The 18,292-nt window shown below is 43.7% G+C and overlaps 1 protein-coding gene across 3 annotated transcripts; it reads right to left on the bottom strand.

The window, feature by feature from the left end:
• Nucleotides 1-1,895: 1,895 nt before the first annotated feature.
• anapc4 (anaphase promoting complex subunit 4) lies at nt 1,896-18,230 on the bottom strand. 3 transcript variants are annotated; one of them, XM_041839130.1, is made up of 29 exons: nt 18,091-18,230; nt 17,423-17,539; nt 14,911-15,016; nt 14,493-14,625; nt 14,331-14,405; nt 14,130-14,156; nt 13,979-14,023; nt 13,793-13,877; nt 13,597-13,704; nt 13,395-13,478; nt 13,151-13,237; nt 10,938-11,002; nt 10,625-10,667; nt 10,451-10,527; nt 10,208-10,308; nt 10,041-10,092; nt 9,857-9,912; nt 9,682-9,728; nt 9,513-9,569; nt 9,366-9,422; nt 9,185-9,278; nt 6,372-6,469; nt 3,964-4,025; nt 3,816-3,854; nt 3,579-3,680; nt 3,364-3,444; nt 3,002-3,172; nt 2,584-2,707; nt 1,896-2,426 (listed from the first exon to the last, which is right to left on the bottom strand). In XM_041839130.1, the coding sequence occupies exons 2-29, from the start codon at nt 17,528-17,530 to the stop codon at nt 2,211-2,213; spliced, it is 2,400 nt and encodes a 799-aa protein (XP_041695064.1). In that variant the 5' UTR covers nt 17,531-17,539; nt 18,091-18,230; the 3' UTR covers nt 1,896-2,210. The 3 variants fall into 3 exon arrangements, with proteins under 3 accessions (XP_041695064.1, XP_041695066.1, XP_041695065.1); XM_041839132.1 differs by having other exon boundaries at nt 3,002-3,154; XM_041839131.1 differs by having other exon boundaries at nt 14,130-14,150.
• Between the last annotated feature and the right edge of the window lie 62 nt (nt 18,231-18,292).

The raw sequence follows: 18,292 nt of genomic DNA, 5'->3' as shown, positions 1-18,292 counted from the left end.
ACAAATGTACTTTTAAGAAGTCACACCTGTTAATTGAAATGCATTCCAGGTGACTACCTCATGAAGCTGGTTGAGAGAATGCCAAGAGTGTGCAAAACTGTCAAAGGCAAAGGGTGGCTACTTTGAAGAATCTCAAATCTCAAATATATTTTGATTTGTTGAAATTCTTTTTGGTTACTACATGATTCCATATGTGTTATTTCATAGTTTTGATGTCTTCACTATTATTCTACAATGTAGAAAATGGTAAAAATAAAGAAAAACCATTGAATGAGTAGGTGTGTCCAAACTTTTGACTGGTACTCAGAGGAAGGCCCAAAATATTGTCAAAAACTCCAGTCACAGACTGCTCTCTCTGCTACCGCACAGCAAGCGGTACCAGAGCACCAAGTCTAGGTCCAAAAGGCTCCTTAACAGCTTCTACCCCCAAGCCATAAGGGGGTGCTTACTACTAGCTGTTTATTATCTATGCATAGATCACTTTACCCCTACCTACATGTACAAATTACCTCGACTAACCTGTACCCCTGACTCGGTACCCCCTGTATATAGCCTCATTATTGTTATTTTGTGTTACTTTAAAAAAAATAATAACTATATTTTCTTAAAACTGAATTGTTGGTTAAGGGCTTGTAAGTAAGCATTTCACAGTAAGGGCTACACCTGTTGTATTCGGCGCATGTGACAAATAAAATCTGATTTGATTTCCTCCCAAGTTATGCATACACAGGTGTTCGAGCACGTTAGACAGCTAATTAGCACAAGTGGTCGCCTCTGTCTTCCGTAAACAACACCCTAACATGGAGAGATGGCTGTGTGGGAACATTAACCCTATAAAGATGGCTGGTAATTTAACCTTTTGTTTAAAAAAAAAAAAGTTTCCAAAACCGTACCGCAAGCGTTGCGTGTTAACGTTCAGAACGAGGGCCGAGGCTCTTAACAAAACTCCCCCAGCCAGAAGATACCTTCATGAATAGACGCGTAAGGTAGTTCGCGTCTATGAATGGGCTAAATAAACGTATTGCAGATCATCTGGCTGTATAGACGGCAGAGCTGATGGCCATACTGTTGGCCTTGTAGTGGGTGGAGGAAGTCAAGCCAGACAGAGTGGTTATTTGCTCTAATTCAGGTGCAGTGTTGATGAGTCTCCAGTCCTTTAGCTCACGTAGCAGACAAGACCTGCTTTATGAGGTGCTACAAACCCATGGCAGGATTAGACAGATAAGATTTGCTTGGGCCCCAGCCCATGTGGAGGGGAACGAGGCAGTTGATGTACTGGCTAAACAAGCACTTAGTAGTGGGGATGTTGATGTTGTAGATTCAATGAGCAAGGCAGAGGCAAAAAGCCTGATATGGACAGTGATGGTGCAGAGATGGCAGGAGCAGTGGAATAGAGATACTAAGGGCAGGCATTTATTTCAAGTACAGAGGAAAGTTGGGGAGGGTAGGACGGCAGGAAGGGACAGAAGAGAGGAGGCAATTTTTACAAGATTAAGGGTGGGACACAGACGGTTGAATGTGTGATTATTGCCGGGAAACAGAGACTGTGGAGCATGTATTGCTACAGTATGGGCAGTATCAGAGGGAAAGAGAGAGGCTGAGATCTAGTATGAGGGAGAAGGGGATACAGGAAATTAGTTTAAAGAGTATATTGAGTAGAACGTCATTAGATATAGTCTCAAATATTTTATCTTTGTACTGTATTCTAGGAATTTGTGTTAAACTCTCATCTTAAAATACTACATTTATGACTGAAGCATTGGTTGATCAAAACAGAATTCTTGACTCTTATCTGTGAGGATCAGATCCATGTTACATTATCTATCTAGAGACCAATCTACACTTGCCTTACAGACATAGGGAACAACCACATCAAAACATAAACCAGAAGCCTGTTTTCTTATCAAAACATTTATTTCTTACTTTGTGAGAGATAAAAGTGCTGGGAGGGGGACGACGGCTTTGCAATGGTGGCATTGATTATGATTACTGCAAAAGTACAGGGTGGGGGGTTGTTGAGTTGTTATTCTAGCCTAGATAAGGTGCGCGTTCAGCAGGACACAACGTTTTAGAACGTTCAGATAGAAATTGCCTATGTAGAAGAAACACGCCTCTGACATGTAGAATAAGGAATCACATCAGCTCTATTCATGGCATTTCTATCTGCAACGTTCGAGAACATTTGGCAACTGAACGTGGCCAAGGTTTTGCTATGAGAGCTCCAGTGCTTCCCCAGACTCCAGTTGCTCCTTAGCACTTTGTCCCCCTCCCTCGGTCTCTCCTCCCTCTGCCTCCCCCTGGATGGCTGGCATCTCCTCCAGGCCGTCCTGGTCAGAGCTGGCGTTCTGCGACTCAGGCCGCTCTTCATCCTCCTCATCTTCCACGTCCATCTCATACACACGGACGTGCCGCAGGTTGGAGCTCAGCTGAGAGAGGGAAAAGACAGAGGGACCTCAGACAGAGATTCTGAACCACTGTTAGGCCAAACTGTTTTGGTGTTCAATACATGGTCATTGAGGTGCATCGCTGCTTAGTGAAGCCAGATAAAACCTTAGTAAGGGAATACCCTTTCCATTGTCTTACCACACAGGCCACTTTCCGGATCCCATTCACAGCCACAAACTGGGCCTTCATGTTCTCCAAGTCTCGCCACTGGTTCTCTAGCACCAGCCCCTTGACAGGGATGGTGCCGCTCTGCTGGTCCAATCTGAGAATACAGATACCACAGGTGACCCATGGTGACTAGTACAGTGGAGATAACTAAAGTAGACACACAGCAAATACCTACAGTAAATCTCTAGTGTAGAACAGGTGAATTACAGGTTAGGGTTATAGTTGGTGTTTACGTGCAAGTCTTGAGTTTCAGCTTGTAATCAGGTAGATCATAATTGAGGGTTTGAGGTGAGTTGTAGGTTACAGTTACGAGTAGGTCACTACTTGGGTTTAGGAATATAGGACTAGGTTTGCATGTTAGGGAGACAGGTGTTTCAATCACACACACCTAAGACTGGGGTCCCAGTTGAACTCCTGCTCACAGCTGAGGGCAGAGCCAAGAGGGAGCTGGGCAAGGACACGCCCCCTGTTTTCCTCCTCTTCTGATGCTCGCAGCACCACTGTCAATGTCTCGTCATCATAGAAACGAGCATCCTGGCAACTGTACACACAGTCAGAACTGAAACACAGACAACGTGGTTCTATAACAATCATTAACACTAATAAAAACGCACAGGGAATCAATTGCAGATCATCATAAGAGCAAAGTAATATGCAATACATGAGCCCATAATTTGCCTGTATAGTAGAGGTTGCGGTAATTGAGTTTTAGGATTCTAGCAAAGAGAGGAAGACAAGAGAGGCACTCACCTGACTCCAGCAGCAGCATCATCATTACTGTGACAGAGAACTTTACTCAGATCTATCGCCATGAGACCATTGGGAACAGGCCTGTGACAACAGACATAAAAATATATAACAGTCAGACAAACAAAAAAAGCATAGACATTGAGCTATTTGGGGATCAACGACAAAGCAAATCTGGATTGAACCAGATTAAAATAGGGTGCAGTGTTGTATTGTACCTGCATGGGTCAGTACACTTCCGCAGTAGGTAAAGCTTGCAGGGTGAAATCTCTGGCATGCAGAACACTCCATAGTGCATATTGGTCTTCTTATCATTGTACCTGGACATCAATAAAAAATGTGCATCAATGTTAACATAATAATAACCTTGGTAATATACATGATCTTCATTACCATTATGAGGAGAGTGTTTTGGTGATATGAGAAAAATGACAATATGTTTTTTTGTTACTTACAATGATGGAAGTTCAAAAAGCCTTGGAGTGTTTTCTGAGCTGCAAAGACAGAAACAATAAAATGAAACAAATAAACATACCACAAATTAATAAACACAATTGATTAAATACAACTGTTATTGTGAAGAGAAGATAAATATGTCCTTACCTCTCTGGCACAGTGTAGAGAGGTAAACAAACAGCCTGTTTCACAGACCTTCCAATGACCTCCTACAAACAGAGAACAAATCAGTATCAACACAACTAGTGTCATGTCATGACTCAAATTCATATGACTTCTTTTGGATTTATGTAATCTCTCAACACTGCTATCTAGTCATGGAAAACTAATTGAATTAGAAAGATAACCGTTTCATGAACCTGTAACATGCTAACAGTGTTCCTTGGGTACAGTGGGGGGAAAAAAGTATTTAGTCAGCCACCAATTGGCCAAGTTCTCCCACTTAAAAAGATGAGAGAGGCCTGTAATTTTCATCATAGGTACACGTCAACTATGAAAAAAAATCCAGAAAATCACATTGTAGGATTTGTAATGAATTTATTTGCAAATTATGGTGGAAAATAAGTATTTGGTCACCTACAAACAAGCAAGATTTCTGGCTCTCACAGACCTGTAACTTCTTCTGTAAGAGGCTCCTCTGTCCTCCACTCGTTACCTGTATTAATGGCACCTGTTTGAACTTGTTATCATTATAAAAGACACCTGTCCACAACCTCAAACAGTCACACTCCAAACTCCACTATGGCCAAGACCAAAGAGCTGTCAAAGGACACCAGAAACAAAATTGTAGACCTGCACCAGGCTGGGAAGACTGAATCTGCAATAGGTAAGCAGCTTGGTTTGAAGAAATCAACTGTGGGAGCAATTATTAGGAAATGGAAGACATACAAGACCACTGATAATCTCCCTCGATCTGGGGCTCCACGCAAGATCTCACCCCGTGGGGTCAAAATGATCACATGAACGGTGAGCAAAAATCCCAGAACCACACGGGGGGACCTAGTGAATGACCTGCAGAGAGCTGGGACCAAAGTAACAAAGCCTACCATCAGTAACACACTACGCCGCCAGGGACTCAAATCCTGCAGTGCCAGACGTGTCCCCCTGCTTAAGCCAGTACATGTCCAGGCCCGTCTGAAGTTTGCTAGAGTGCATTTGGATGATCCAGAAGAGGATTGGGAGAATGTCATATGGTCAGATGAAACCAAAATAGAACTTTTTGGTAAAAACTCAACTCGTCGTGTTTGGAGGACAAAGAATGCTGAGTTGCATCCAAAGAACACCATACCTACTGTGAAGCATGGGGGTGGAAACATCATGCTTTGGGGCTGTTTTTCTGCAAAGGGACCAGGACGACTGATCCGTGTAAAGGAAAGAATGAATGGGGCCATGTATCGTGAGATTTTGAGTGAAAACCTCCTTCCATCAGCAAGGGCATTGAAGATGAAACGTGGCTGGGTCTTTCAGCATGACAATGATCCCAAACACACCGCCCAGGCAACGAAGGAGTGGCTTCGTAAGAAGCATTTCAAGGTCCTGGAGTGGCCTAGCCAGTCTCCAGATCTCAACCCCATAGAACATCTTTGGAGGGAGTTGAACGTCTGTGTTGCCCAGCGACAGCCCCAAAACATCACTGCTCTAGAGATCTGCATGGAGGAATGGGCCAAAATACCAGCAACAGTGTGTGAAAACCTTGTGAAGACTTACAGAAAACATTTGCCAACAAAGGGTATATAACAAAGTATTGAGAAACCTTTGTTATTGACCAAATACTTATTTTCCACCATAATTTGCAAATAAATTCATAAAAAATCCTACTATGTGATTTTCTGGATTTTATTTTCTCATTTTGTCTGTCATAGTTGACGTGTACCTATGATGAAAATTACAGGCCTCTCATCTTTCTAAGTGGGAGAACTTGCACAATTGGTGGCTGACTAACTACTTTTTTTCCCCACTGTATGTGGCGATCACAGGAGGCTGCTGAAGGGAGAACGGCTCATAATAAACAGACGGAACGGAACAAATGGAATGGCATCAAACACCTGGAAACCATGGAAACCATGTGTTTGATACCATTCAACTAATTCTGCTTCAGTCATTACCACAAGCCCTTTCTCCCCAATTAAGGTCCCACCAACCTCCTGTGGTGGCGATGTGTGGCTTGTTACTGCAGTGAAATCCTATTACCACCGGAAAACAAAACAAAAGTTGAGAAGGAGGATAGAGAAGTGATGGACAAGGTAACTAAACTAGTGTGTGAGAAGGAGGAGGGAGAGAGAGATATACTGCAAGATGAAAACTCTGTTGTGGAGAGTTAGATTTATAGCTTCCTGGAACTTCTGGCAGTCTTATGAATGCATGACTCAGCAGATTCTGAGCCAAGTTTCACACAGCAGTGTGGGCCAAATTACTTTCTTATTTGTAAGAAAAACTTTGGCAAAGTGCTTCTTATGCCAGGGACCAAATTAAGTGGTCTACACTTCAGTTCTAAAGGCAAATGAATATGGGTTTCATTGTGTGTGTGTGTGTGTGTGTTTGTGTTTTAGACTTACAGCAGGTTTCTGTAGACACAACTCAATCACCCCCTCCATCATCCTCTTCACAAAGTGTAGGGACTTCTGAGGGTACGAAGGGAAGAGGAGCGGGCTCTCTGGATAAACCAATCAATTAGGTACAATGTCAGTTCAGTAAGGCAATCAGTCACAACAATAGAGAAAAACAATGCCAAACCAATCTTCCTCCATCTTCAACCAGGATCTCAGAGATCACTGCCTCATTGCCTGCGTCCGTAATGGGTCCGTGGTCAAACGACCACCCCTCATCACTGTCAAACACTCCCTAAAACACTTCAGCGAGCAGGCCTTTCTAATTGACCTGGCCCGGGTATCCTGGATGGATATTGACCTCATTCCGTCAGTAGAGGATACCTGGTTGTTCTTTAAAAGTGCTTTCCTCTCCATCTTAAATAAGCATGCCCCATTCAAAAAGAACAGATATAGCCCCTGGTTCACCCCAGACTTGACTGCCCTTGACCAGCACAAAAACATCCTGTGGCGTACTGCATTAGCATCGAACAGCCCCCGCGATATGCAACTTTTCAGGGAAGTCAGGAACCAATATCAGTTAGGAAAGCAAAGGCTAGCTTTTTCAAACAGAAATTTGCATCCTGTAGCACTAACTCCAAAAGGTTTTGGGACACTGTAAAGTCCATGGAGAATAAGAGCACCTCCTCCCAGCTGCCCACTGCACTGAGGCTAGGAAAAACTGTCACCACCGATAAATCTACGATAATCGAGAATTTCAACAAGCATTTTGCTACGGCTGGCCATGCTTTCCACCTGGCTACCCCTACCCTGGCCACCAGCTCTGCAACTTGCCCATGCCCCCCCCCTTCTCCTTCACCCAAATTCAGATAGCTGATGTTCTCAAAGAGCTGCAAAATCTGGACCCCTACAAATCAGCTGGGCTAGACAATCTTTTGGAGAAAAAAATTGTCGCAACCCCTATTACTAGCCTGTTCAACCTCTCTTTCGTATCGTCTTAGATCCCCAGAGATTGGAAAGCTGCCGCGGTCATCCCCCTCTTCAAAGGGGGTGACACTCTAGATCCAAACTGTTACAGACCTATATCTATCCTGCCCTGCTTTTCGAAAGTATGTGAAAGCCAAGTTAACAAACAGATCACCAACCATTTCGAATCCCACCGTACCTTCTCCGCTATGCAATCTGGTTTCCGAGCTGGTCATGGGTGCACCTCAGCCACGCTCAAGGTCCTAAACGATATAGTAACAGTGATCGATAAAAGACAGTACTGTGCAGCCGTCTTCATCGACCTGGCCAAGGCTTTCGACTCTGTCAATCACCGCATTCTTATTGGCAGACTAAATAGCCTTGGTTTCTCAAATGACTGTCTCGCCTGGTTCACCAACTACTTCTCAGATATAGTTCAATGTGTCAAATCGGAGGGCCTGTTGTCTGGACCTCTGGCAGTCTCTATGGGGGTGCCACAGGGTTCAATTCTCGGGCCGACTCTATTCTCTGTGTATATCAATGATGTCGCTCTTGCTGCTGGTGACTCTCAGATCCACCTCTACGCAGACGACACATCTGGCCCTTCATTGGACACTGTGTTAACAAACCTCCAAACGAGCTTCAATGCCATACAACACTCCTTCCGTAGCCTCCAATTGCTCTTAAATGCTAGTAAAACTAAATGCATGCTCTTCAATCGAACGTTGCCTGCACCCGCCGCCCGACTAGAATCACTACTCTCGGCGGGTCTGACTTAGAATATGTGGACAACTACAAATACCTAGGTGTCTGGTTAGACCGTAAACTCTCCTTCCAGACTCACATTAAGCATCTCCAATCCAAAGTTCAATCTAGAATCGGCTTCTTATTTCGCAACAAAGCCTCCTTCACTCATGCTGCCAAACATGCCCTCGTAAATCTGACTATCCTACCGATCCTTGACTTCGGCGATGTCATTTACAAAATAGCCTCCAACACTCTACTCAGCAAATTGGATATAGTCTATCACAGTGCCATCCATTTTGTCACCAAAGCCCCATATACTACCCACCACTGTGACCTGTACGCTCTTGTTGGCTGGCCCTCACTACATATTCGTCGCCAAACCCACTGGCTCCAGGCCATCTATAAATCACTGCTAGGCAAATCCCTGCTTTATCTTAGCTCATTGGTCACCATAGCAACACCCACCCATAGTCTGCGCTCCAGCAGGTATATCTCACTGGTCATCCCCAAAGCCAACACCTCCTTTGGCTGCCATTCCTTCCAGTTCTCTGCTGCCAATGACTGGAACGAACTGCAAAAATATCTGAAGCTGGAGACTCTTATCTCCCTCACTAATTTTAAGCATCAGTTGTCAGAGCACCTTACCGATCACTGCACCTGTACACAGCCCATCTGAAATTAGCCCACCCAACTACCTCATCCCCATATTGTTATTTATTTTGCTCATTTTCACCCCAGTATCTCTATTTGCACATCATATTTTGCACATCTATCACTCCAGTGTTAATACTAAATTGTAATTATTTTGCACTATGGCCTATTTATTGCCTTACCTCCATAACTTACTACATTTGCACACACTGTATATAGATTTTCTATTGTGTTATTGACTGTACGATTTTCCCATATGTAACTGTGTTGTTGTTGTTTTTAATCGCACTGCTTTGCTTTATCTTGGCCAGGTCGCAGTTGTAAATGAGAACTTGTTCTCAACTGGCCTACCTGGTTAAATAAAGGTGATTTTTAAAAATAAACAAATCTAATTAGAATGATAATAACCACACACGTCCTGCATAGTTGTCTCTTCTGAGATAAAGGTTATAGTTCACCTTTCAAGTGTGTGCTCTCCTGCAGAAACTTCAGCCATTGGTTCCCCTTGGTGTTGGGCGGAGACACTAGATCCTCATCCTCATCCTTCAGGTACTGCAAAGAAAGGACAAAAAGTGTGTCATTGTACACTGATCACACACACACTAAAATACACACAGTCAGACTACACTTGTCCCTCACCTGACCGACCCGCTCCACATTAAAGTACTTCCCTTTCCGGTCAAACAGCTCTTCGTTCTGTCAGAGCAGAGGAGAGGGCATGTAATTGGCTAGTTTGTGAAAAGCTGTGGAAATTAAGTGCTATTCTATTTATCCAATAAATCTTACCTCACTGAAGTGCTCAGACAGGAAGTCTGCCACAAAGGCAATGTCCTTCTGGGTCATCTGAGGTCAATGGGATAGATTGACATTATACCAACGGTTTACATATGGAACAGTTTATCACACTACTTTGATCAACTCTTCCTCTGTCTCACGTTCACAACCTGAATCTCACCTTATTGAGTTCTGGAGGGACGTGGTCCTCTGACATCCTTAGCATAGCTGCAGGAAAATAAAAATGCATTAAAACACTTGCATTTAATAATCATTGATATTTTAAATATACCAAATGTTCCATCAGTCGCTAAAAGGTGCTATATCTCAAGCTCCCAAAAAAGGTGAGGTCTTACCTACATACAGCCACCGGAAAAAGGCTTTGAAGTTCTTCATGCTCTTGTCAATCACTCTGAGTAAGAGACAGACAGTGAGAAATGACATGAGGGGGAGAGGTTTAACAAACACCAGGGTTGAAAATGTGATATTAAAATAACAAAATACTAATCTAATAGCATATCAATAAGCATGCAAACTCACTGTAGAAGTTCGTTGGCTTTCAAAGTGAATGAACCCACAGCTGTAATGGCATCTATAACGAAACAGAAATATTCACATAACTTTAATTTGAGGTAAAATCCTGCGAGCAGTCAAGCCCTGATCTCATCACAGACTAATTAATTAATTGCATGATCTAAGCACTATACCTTCTATAGCTGCTGAGTCCAGGCCTAGAGGCTGGAACTTCTGTTTCCATAGAGACATCCCCTTCACCTCACTGAGGTGGTACAACAGAGCCTCTGAACCACTGGAGAGAGGAGAGGAAAAGAGGGGATTGGTATCACAATCAAGATGCAATTTCTTGACATTTGCATTGTATGGTCCCGAAAAAGGGCATTATGGGTCACGATAAGAGAAGAGATAATTATTCATGTCAGTTGAGTTGCTACCTCTGCAGGTGGCTGATCACCAGCTTCTGAATGCTGGAGTAAGAGGTTTCTATAGACTGGCCCAGCTTCTTCAGCCCCTATGAAACACAAAAAAATCACATCAGTCTTACAAAGCTACAAAATGACCACCCACAATCATACTCAATCTTTGAACAACTTTATTATTCAGCTCACCTTGACGGTCAGCTGATTCATGAGGAGAGCCTGTAGTTCAGGGCTGGTTAAAAATACAGAATTCGGTTAAAGTCTGCACATAAAAAAACTTTTGACATCTCAAAATCAGTCTTTTCCATGTCAGATTAGGTTTATGTCCTGTAGTGCCACCTACAGGACCCTTTGAAGCACTACATCACAAATGAAAGGCCTGTTGAACATCTTTTTGCATTAGTGCTCACAACTACATACTCTATTACTTATTAGAAAGCATGTTCTGTGGAGGACATGGTAGCGTACAAGTGTCATTGGATCACAGTAACACTTTTCTCACCTCGACTGTCCCCATAGTAGAAGCTCCAGAAACTCATCCTGGACTTGTGTGCTGGTGTTCTTCTCCTAAAAAGAGGAATTGGTTCAGATCAAGTCTTTTAGGTGTGCTGTCATTATTGGAAAATGGGCTGGAGGCAGACTGAACGGGGCCCGGTTTCCTGATAGAACTTAGGCTTACGAGTGTTTTAATGATGCATCTTTCCTATAACGGCCGAAGATGTAATGCGTTTCCAAAAAGACCACGCAGAGAGAACCTTCGCTAAGTGCGTCGTTGAGGCATGTGTCGATTCTGATAGGATCAAAAGAAAGGCTGCGCTGCTCTGGGATCAGCGTTCAGCGCTCCCTTTCAAATATTACCTTAACATTAGAATGATTCCACAATACTGACGACGGATCAGCTCCTATGAGAGATTAACACCTATGGCTACAAATATTGAGGAGGCTTATTCTAATGTTTACCCTATAATAATGCACTAAATCTTTGGCACATCAGTGCGCACGTTACACATCATGAAATATATTGAGGCAAAAATTACAGACAGTAGCCTACAATTAGCAAAATAGAACTCAATTGAATGAACATGAAATGTATTTCTATATCATTGACATACAGTGGGGAGAACAAGTATTTGATACACTGCCGATTTTGCAGGTTTTCCTACTTACAAAGCATGTAGAGGTCTGTAATTTTTATCATAGGTACATTTAAACTTTGAGAGACGGAATCTAAAACAAAAATGGAAGAAGTTCAAGATGACGGTCAATCACCCACGGTCTGGGGCTCCATGCAAGATCTCACCTCGTGGGGCATCAATGATCATGAGGAAGGTGAGGGATCAGCCCAGAACTACACGGCAGGACCTGGTCAATGACCTGAAGAGAGCTGGGACTACAGTCTCAAAGAAAACCATTAGTAACACACTACGCCGTCATGGATTAAAATCCTGCAGCGCACGCAAGGTCCCCCTGCTCAAGCCAGCGCATGTCCAGGCCCTTCTGAAGTTTGCCAATGACCATCTGGATGATCCAGAGGAGGAATGGGAGAAGGTCATGTGGTCTGATGAGACAAAAATAGAGCTTTTTGGTCTAAACTCCACTCGCCGTGTTTGGAGGAAGAAGAAGGATGAGTACAACCCCAAGAACACCATCCCAACCGTGAAGCATGGAGGTGGAAACATCATTATTTTGGGATGCTTTTCTGCAAAGGGGACAGGACGACTGCACCGTATTGAGGGGAGGATGGATGGGGCCATGTATCGCGAGATCTTGGCCAACAACCTCCTTCCCTCAGTAAGAGCATTGAAGATGGGTCGTGGCTGGGTCTTCCAGCATGACAACGACCCGAAACACACAGCCAGGGAAACTAAGGAGTGGCTCCGTAAGAAGCATCTCAAGGTCCTGGAGTGGCCTAGCCAGTCTCCAGACCTGAACCCAATAGAAACTCTTTGGAGGGAGCTGAAAGCCCGTATTGCCCAGCGACAGCCCCGAAACCTGAAGGATCTGGAGAAGGTCTGTATGGAGGAGTGGGCCAAAATCCCTGCTGCAGTGTGTGCAAACCTGGTCAAGACCTACAGGAAACGTATGATCTCTGTAATTGCAAACAAAGGTTTCTGTACCAAATATTAAGTTCTGCTTTTCTGATGTATCAAATACTTATGTCATGCAATAAAATGCAAATCAATTACTTAAAAATCATACAATGTGATTTTCCGTCTCTCACAGTTGAAGTGTACCTATGATAAAAATTACAGACCTCTACATGCTTTGTAAGTAGGAAAACCTGCAAAATCGGCAGTGTATCAAATACTTGTTCTCTATAGCCTATACTGTATGTATCTTTTAATTCAGTCATCTCAGTTTTCATTTGAAACATCTTTATATGCTTCGCTTGTTTGTAACAATTGCAAAAACATTGGCACCTTTGTATTTGTGTTCACATTCATTCTGAAGTTATTGGCGATAAACATCTTGATTTTGTATTTAGAGGTTTTTTCGTCTGTATAAAGTGACGCGGAAGCGCCAAAAAATATCTAACAACGCATTTAGCTATTCTACGAGTGGTCTGAGGTAGCCGTTCATTTACATGCGCAACTTTAATATCGATGGTTTTGGGAAACAGCTCGGAGATTTATCGATGCTCCTACGAAGGTTCTAACGATGAACTTAGCCTTAAGATGCTTTTGGGAAACCGGGCCCTAAACAGTGACCACTGACCTGAACGAACTTAGTGAGCCGAAGGTCCATCTGCATGAGGATATCCTCCCAAGCCTCACACATACAGGTGAGAGAGAGACGCAGGTACTGAAGGAAAGATACAGAGAAAGACAGAATAAGTTGGAGAGAGAGAAAGAAAGACCAATAGCCAGACTAGTTTGATGAATGCCCTCAAATACCTCCATGGAAATATGAACTATGAGGAGACTTCTAGTCATATTAGTTACATAAGGAGGGCACTGACCTGCAACAGAGTGGAGATGTGGGTGAACTTGCGTGCCATCCTGGTGACCTCAGGGAGACATTCGGACAGCAGCCCTGTGTCGAGCTGGAGGAGACAAAAAACATACACAGAGAAAGACCTCAAATAAGTGAAGAACATAGAAGATGACATGATGGGTCAGAAACATGCTTCATTTCACTTAAATGTGGGCATAACTGATTACCTGGATGTAGCAGATCTCTGGGTCGTTGTCAGCTGACCTGATCTCTGTGATGATAGACAAGGACTTCAGGTCACTGGACAGACACAGGCTGCGACATGTCCCAGGAACCTGACGAAGATAATCTGTTGGTTACATCATAGTCACTGCAGAGAGTGGGTGAGTGAACCAGTGCATAAGTGTGTGAGTGCAATCTTACCCCTGGTAAAGTGGCGATCTTATACATCCCATAGGCATACAGCTCCACAAAGCCGGAACCTCCACCAAGAACCAGGATGTTTAGTCTGCAGACAATTGACGGATGTGTAAGTATTTGTATGTGTAAATGAGATTGTGCTTTAACAAAATGTTCAATAATAAAGCATGTGAAACTTTCAGCACACACCTCACTTCTCCTAACAGGTTCAGGATCTCGTCTGACTTCTCCTCACTACGAGACAGTGAGTTGGTTATGAAAAAACATGTATTCTAATGCAGACAGATTGTCTGAAATATCATTTAAATGAATCACTGTCGCTGAAGATATATAAACATACCTGAATATCTTTGATGTAGTACTGTAGCTGAGAATAAACAAAACATTCCTTTAGTAGGGGGCAGATGGCACTAAACAAGAAAAATGCTGTACTGTTTGTGTCAACACAAGAACCAAGAACCAAGTTTTCCTAAATGTATTTTACTTGAATAAATGTCAAATGATTGATGTGTTGTCAGTGACATTATACAGACATGTTTACCTCTTGGGAAGAGTTGGCAACTTGGGAAGAAAAAGGTTGGACTCGTCTTCAGAGGTGTAGAATGAGTTGAGGACGCTAAAAGACAGGAGGTTAATATTTGAGTACACCGTTCACACACACTTAAATAGAAGTCTAGTGTAACCACTCCTCCCCCCTGCAGACCTGCTCTCCTCCAGCACCTCCATCCAGTGCATGCAGGACACAGGGTTCTCCACTGAAAACAGGTGAAGGATCTCTGCCTTCTCTGCATCACATAGCACCACCAGCTTAGTGTCCCCAAGGCTAAAGGCCAGGACTGAACACAGCACAGAGGACACACATTAGATAGGCAGTGAAACAAATGCAGAGGCTGACACACTGTAGTTCCCACGGGGGGCCAGTATGAAAAATAAATAATGTATGCACGCACTAACTGTAAGTCGCTCTGGATAAGAGCGTCTGCTAAAAATGGAAATGTAAATAATGTTGTGTTGAGTGTATGGTTTATTGTTGCAACAGTGGTAAAGTAACGTAACTATGCAATGCTTCCAATGTGATTAGTAATTTAAGATAATCAGGTCCATCTCTTGCCATCTCTTACTTTTGCCATCAGGTCTCCAAGCAAGCGCAGTGATCTCCTTTCCCGTATTCTCATTGGGTGGCAAGCTCCAAACACGCTGGAAATTGGCAAGGCGATGCAGTAGCAGCTACAACACAAACATCGATTGACACACAGATGAATGAAATTACTCCCAATATAAGCAAATGTGATCTGGCATTAATCTGGGTATGAAACATACAGTGGGGAGAACAAGTATTTGATACACTGCCGATTTTGCAGGTTTTCCTACTTACAAAGCATGTAGAGGTCTGTAATTTTGATCATAGGTACACTTCAACTTTGAGAGACGGAATCTAAAACAAAAATCCAGAAAATCACATTGTATGATTTTTAAGTAATTAATTTGCATTTTATTGCATGACATAAGTATTTGATCACCTACCAACCAGTAAGAATTCCGGCTCTCACAGACCTGTTAGTTTTTCTTTAAGAAGCCCTCCTGTTCTCCACTCATTACCTGTATTAACTGCACCTGTTTGAACTCGTTACCTGTATAAAAGACACCTGTCCACACACTCAATCAAACAGACTCCAACCTCTCCACAATGGCCAAGACCAGAGAGCTGTGTAAGGACATCAGGGATACAATTGTAGACCTGCACAAGGCTGGGATGGGCTACAGGACAATAGGCAAGCAGCTTGGTGAGAAGGCAACAACTGTTGGCGCAATTATTAGAAAATGGAAGAAGTTCAAGATGACAGTCAATCACCCTCGGTCTGGGGCTCCATGCAAGATCTCACCTCGTGGGGCATCAATGATCATGAGGAAGTCCCGTCTGGACTACTGCAACTCGCTGTTGGCTGGCCTCCCTGCCTGTGCCATTAAACCCCTACAACTCATCCAGAATGCCGCAGCCCGTCTGGTGTTCAACCTTCCCAAGTTCTCTCACGTCACCCCCCTCCTCCGCACACTCCACTGGCTTCCAGTTGAAGCTCGCATCCGCTACAAGACCATGGTGCTTGCCTATGGAGCAGTGAGGGGAACGGCACCTCTGTACCTTCGGGCTCTGATCAGTCCCTACACCCAAACGAGGGCATTGCGTTCATCCACCTCTGGCCTGCTGGCTCCCCTTCCTCTGCGGAAGCATAGTTCCCGCTCAGCCCAGTCAAAACTGTTCGCTGCTCTGGCACCCCAATGGTGGAACAAGCTCCCTCACGACGCCAGGACAGCGGAGTCACTCACCACCTTCCGGAGGCATTTGAAACCCCACCTCTTTAAGGAATACCTGGGATAGGATAAAGTAATCCTTCTACCCCCCAAAATTGTAAAGTGGTTATCCCACTGGCTATAGGGTGAACGCACCAATTGGTGAGTCGCTCTGGATAAGAGCGTCTGCTAAATGACGTAAATGTGCCCTTGAGCAAGGCACTTAACCCTAATTGCTCCTGTAAGTCGCTCTGGATAAGAGCGTCTGCTAAATGACTAAAATGTAAAATGTAATGTAAAATGAAGGTGAGGGATCAGCCCAGAACTACACGGCAGGACCTGGTCAATGACCTGAAGAAAGCTGGGACCACAGTCTCAAAGAAAACCATTAGTAACACACTACGCCGTCATGGATTAAAATCCTGCAGCGCACGCAAGGTCCCCCTGCTCAAGCCAGCGCATGTCCAGGCCCATCTGAAGTTTGCCAATGACCATCTGGATGATCCAGAGGAGGAATGGGAGAAGGTCATGTGGTCTGATGAGACAAAAATAGAGCTTTTTGGTCTAAACTCCACTCGCCGTGTTTGGAGGAAGAAGAAGGATGAGTACAACCCCAAGAACACCATCCCAACCGTGAAGCATGGAGGTGGAAACATCATTCTTTGGGGATGCTTTTCTGCAAAGGGGACAGGACGACTGCACCTTATTGAGGGAGGATGGATGGGGCCATGTATCGCGAGATCTTGGCCAACAACCTCCTTCCCTCAGTAAGAGCATTGAAGATGGGTCGTGGCTGGGTCTTCCAGCATGACAACGACCCGAAACACACAGCCAGGGCAACTAAGGAGTGGCTCCGTAAGAAGCATCTCAAGGTCCTGGAGTGGCCTAGCCAGTCTCCAGACCTGAACCCAATAGAAAATCTTTGGAGGGAGCTGAAAGTCCGTATTGCCCAGCGACAGCCACGAAACCTGAAGGATCTGGAGAAGGTCTGTATGGAGGAGTGGGCCAAAATCCCTGCTGCAGTGTGTGCAAACCTGGTCAAGACCTACAGGAAACGTATGATCTCTGTAACTGCAAACAAAGGTTTCTGTACCAAATATTAAGTTCTGCTTTTCTGATGTATCAAATACTTATGTCATGCAATAAAATGCTAATTAATTACTTAAAAATCATACAATGTGATTTTCTGGATTTTTGTTTTAGATTCCGTCTCTCACAGTTGAAGTGTACCTATGATTAAAATTACAGACCTCTACATGCTTTGTAAGTAGGGAAACCTGCAAAATCGGCAGTGTATCAAATACTTGTTCTCCCCACTGTATGTGGGTGTGTTTCTTTCCCTACCTCGCCAGCAGTGTTCGCGAGGGCAATGAGATCCCTCTTTGGAGACCATGCCATACACAGAACAGGGTTGGGGAGCTGCTTCTCCCCCACTTGACGGAAGGCAGGCATTTCTGTGGGCTGAAAATAGAACACAGAAGTATTAACAAGGGAATAAGGGGCAGTCAGTTTTGCTGCACTTGTCAGCGAAGAAAAAGCTAAATTTGTCAATGACAGTGCCTGAGTGAGCTTGGGAATAATCTATAATAGACAAGACCAGGCCGGCAGTATCCAAAATGTTTTACAACAGACGAAACGTTTTGCAGCAGAATTCGACTAATGAATACACCCCAGCTAAACTCGTTCACCATACACTTCCGCATATACGCAGATGAAATGGGTTAGTTATCATAATATTAACGAATACACCCCTTTCCTATACAATGCAGAATAAAAATACAAGACACCTTTATCAGTTAGTTAGCTAGCTTGCTAACGTTTGCAATGCTATACTATCTAGTGCCAAAGGCAACATTGTAATAATTATTAAAATGTTAGCTAGTTAGTTGAAGCTAGATTTATCAACAATTAAAAAATGGGTTGTAAAGTTTACTTGTCAATAGGTAACTAGCTAGTCAACTTGCTAACAACAACTGCGAGGTAAAAAGAAATAGCCAGTTATGGTATCTTACTGTACTGGGATGTCTGAGGACCAACTTTGTTACTGTTACTTTGAAACTAGCAATAAACAATAAGCTAATGTTTACTTCTTTGCAGGATACTGTTAGTGTGATCTAGCTAACTAGCTCCATATTCGCCACGGCCAGCGCCATTGAATAAAGTCTTACCCAATCATGTTCAAGTCTGAATAGCCAATGAAATGGACGCAACGGG

Source organism: Coregonus clupeaformis, chromosome 20 (assembly GCF_020615455.1).
Source record: "Coregonus clupeaformis isolate EN_2021a chromosome 20, ASM2061545v1, whole genome shotgun sequence".
Taxonomy (NCBI): domain Eukaryota; kingdom Metazoa; phylum Chordata; class Actinopteri; order Salmoniformes; family Salmonidae; genus Coregonus; species Coregonus clupeaformis.
The sequence above is the reverse complement of the archived record's forward strand: the minus strand, read 5'-3'. Positions and strand labels throughout refer to the sequence as shown.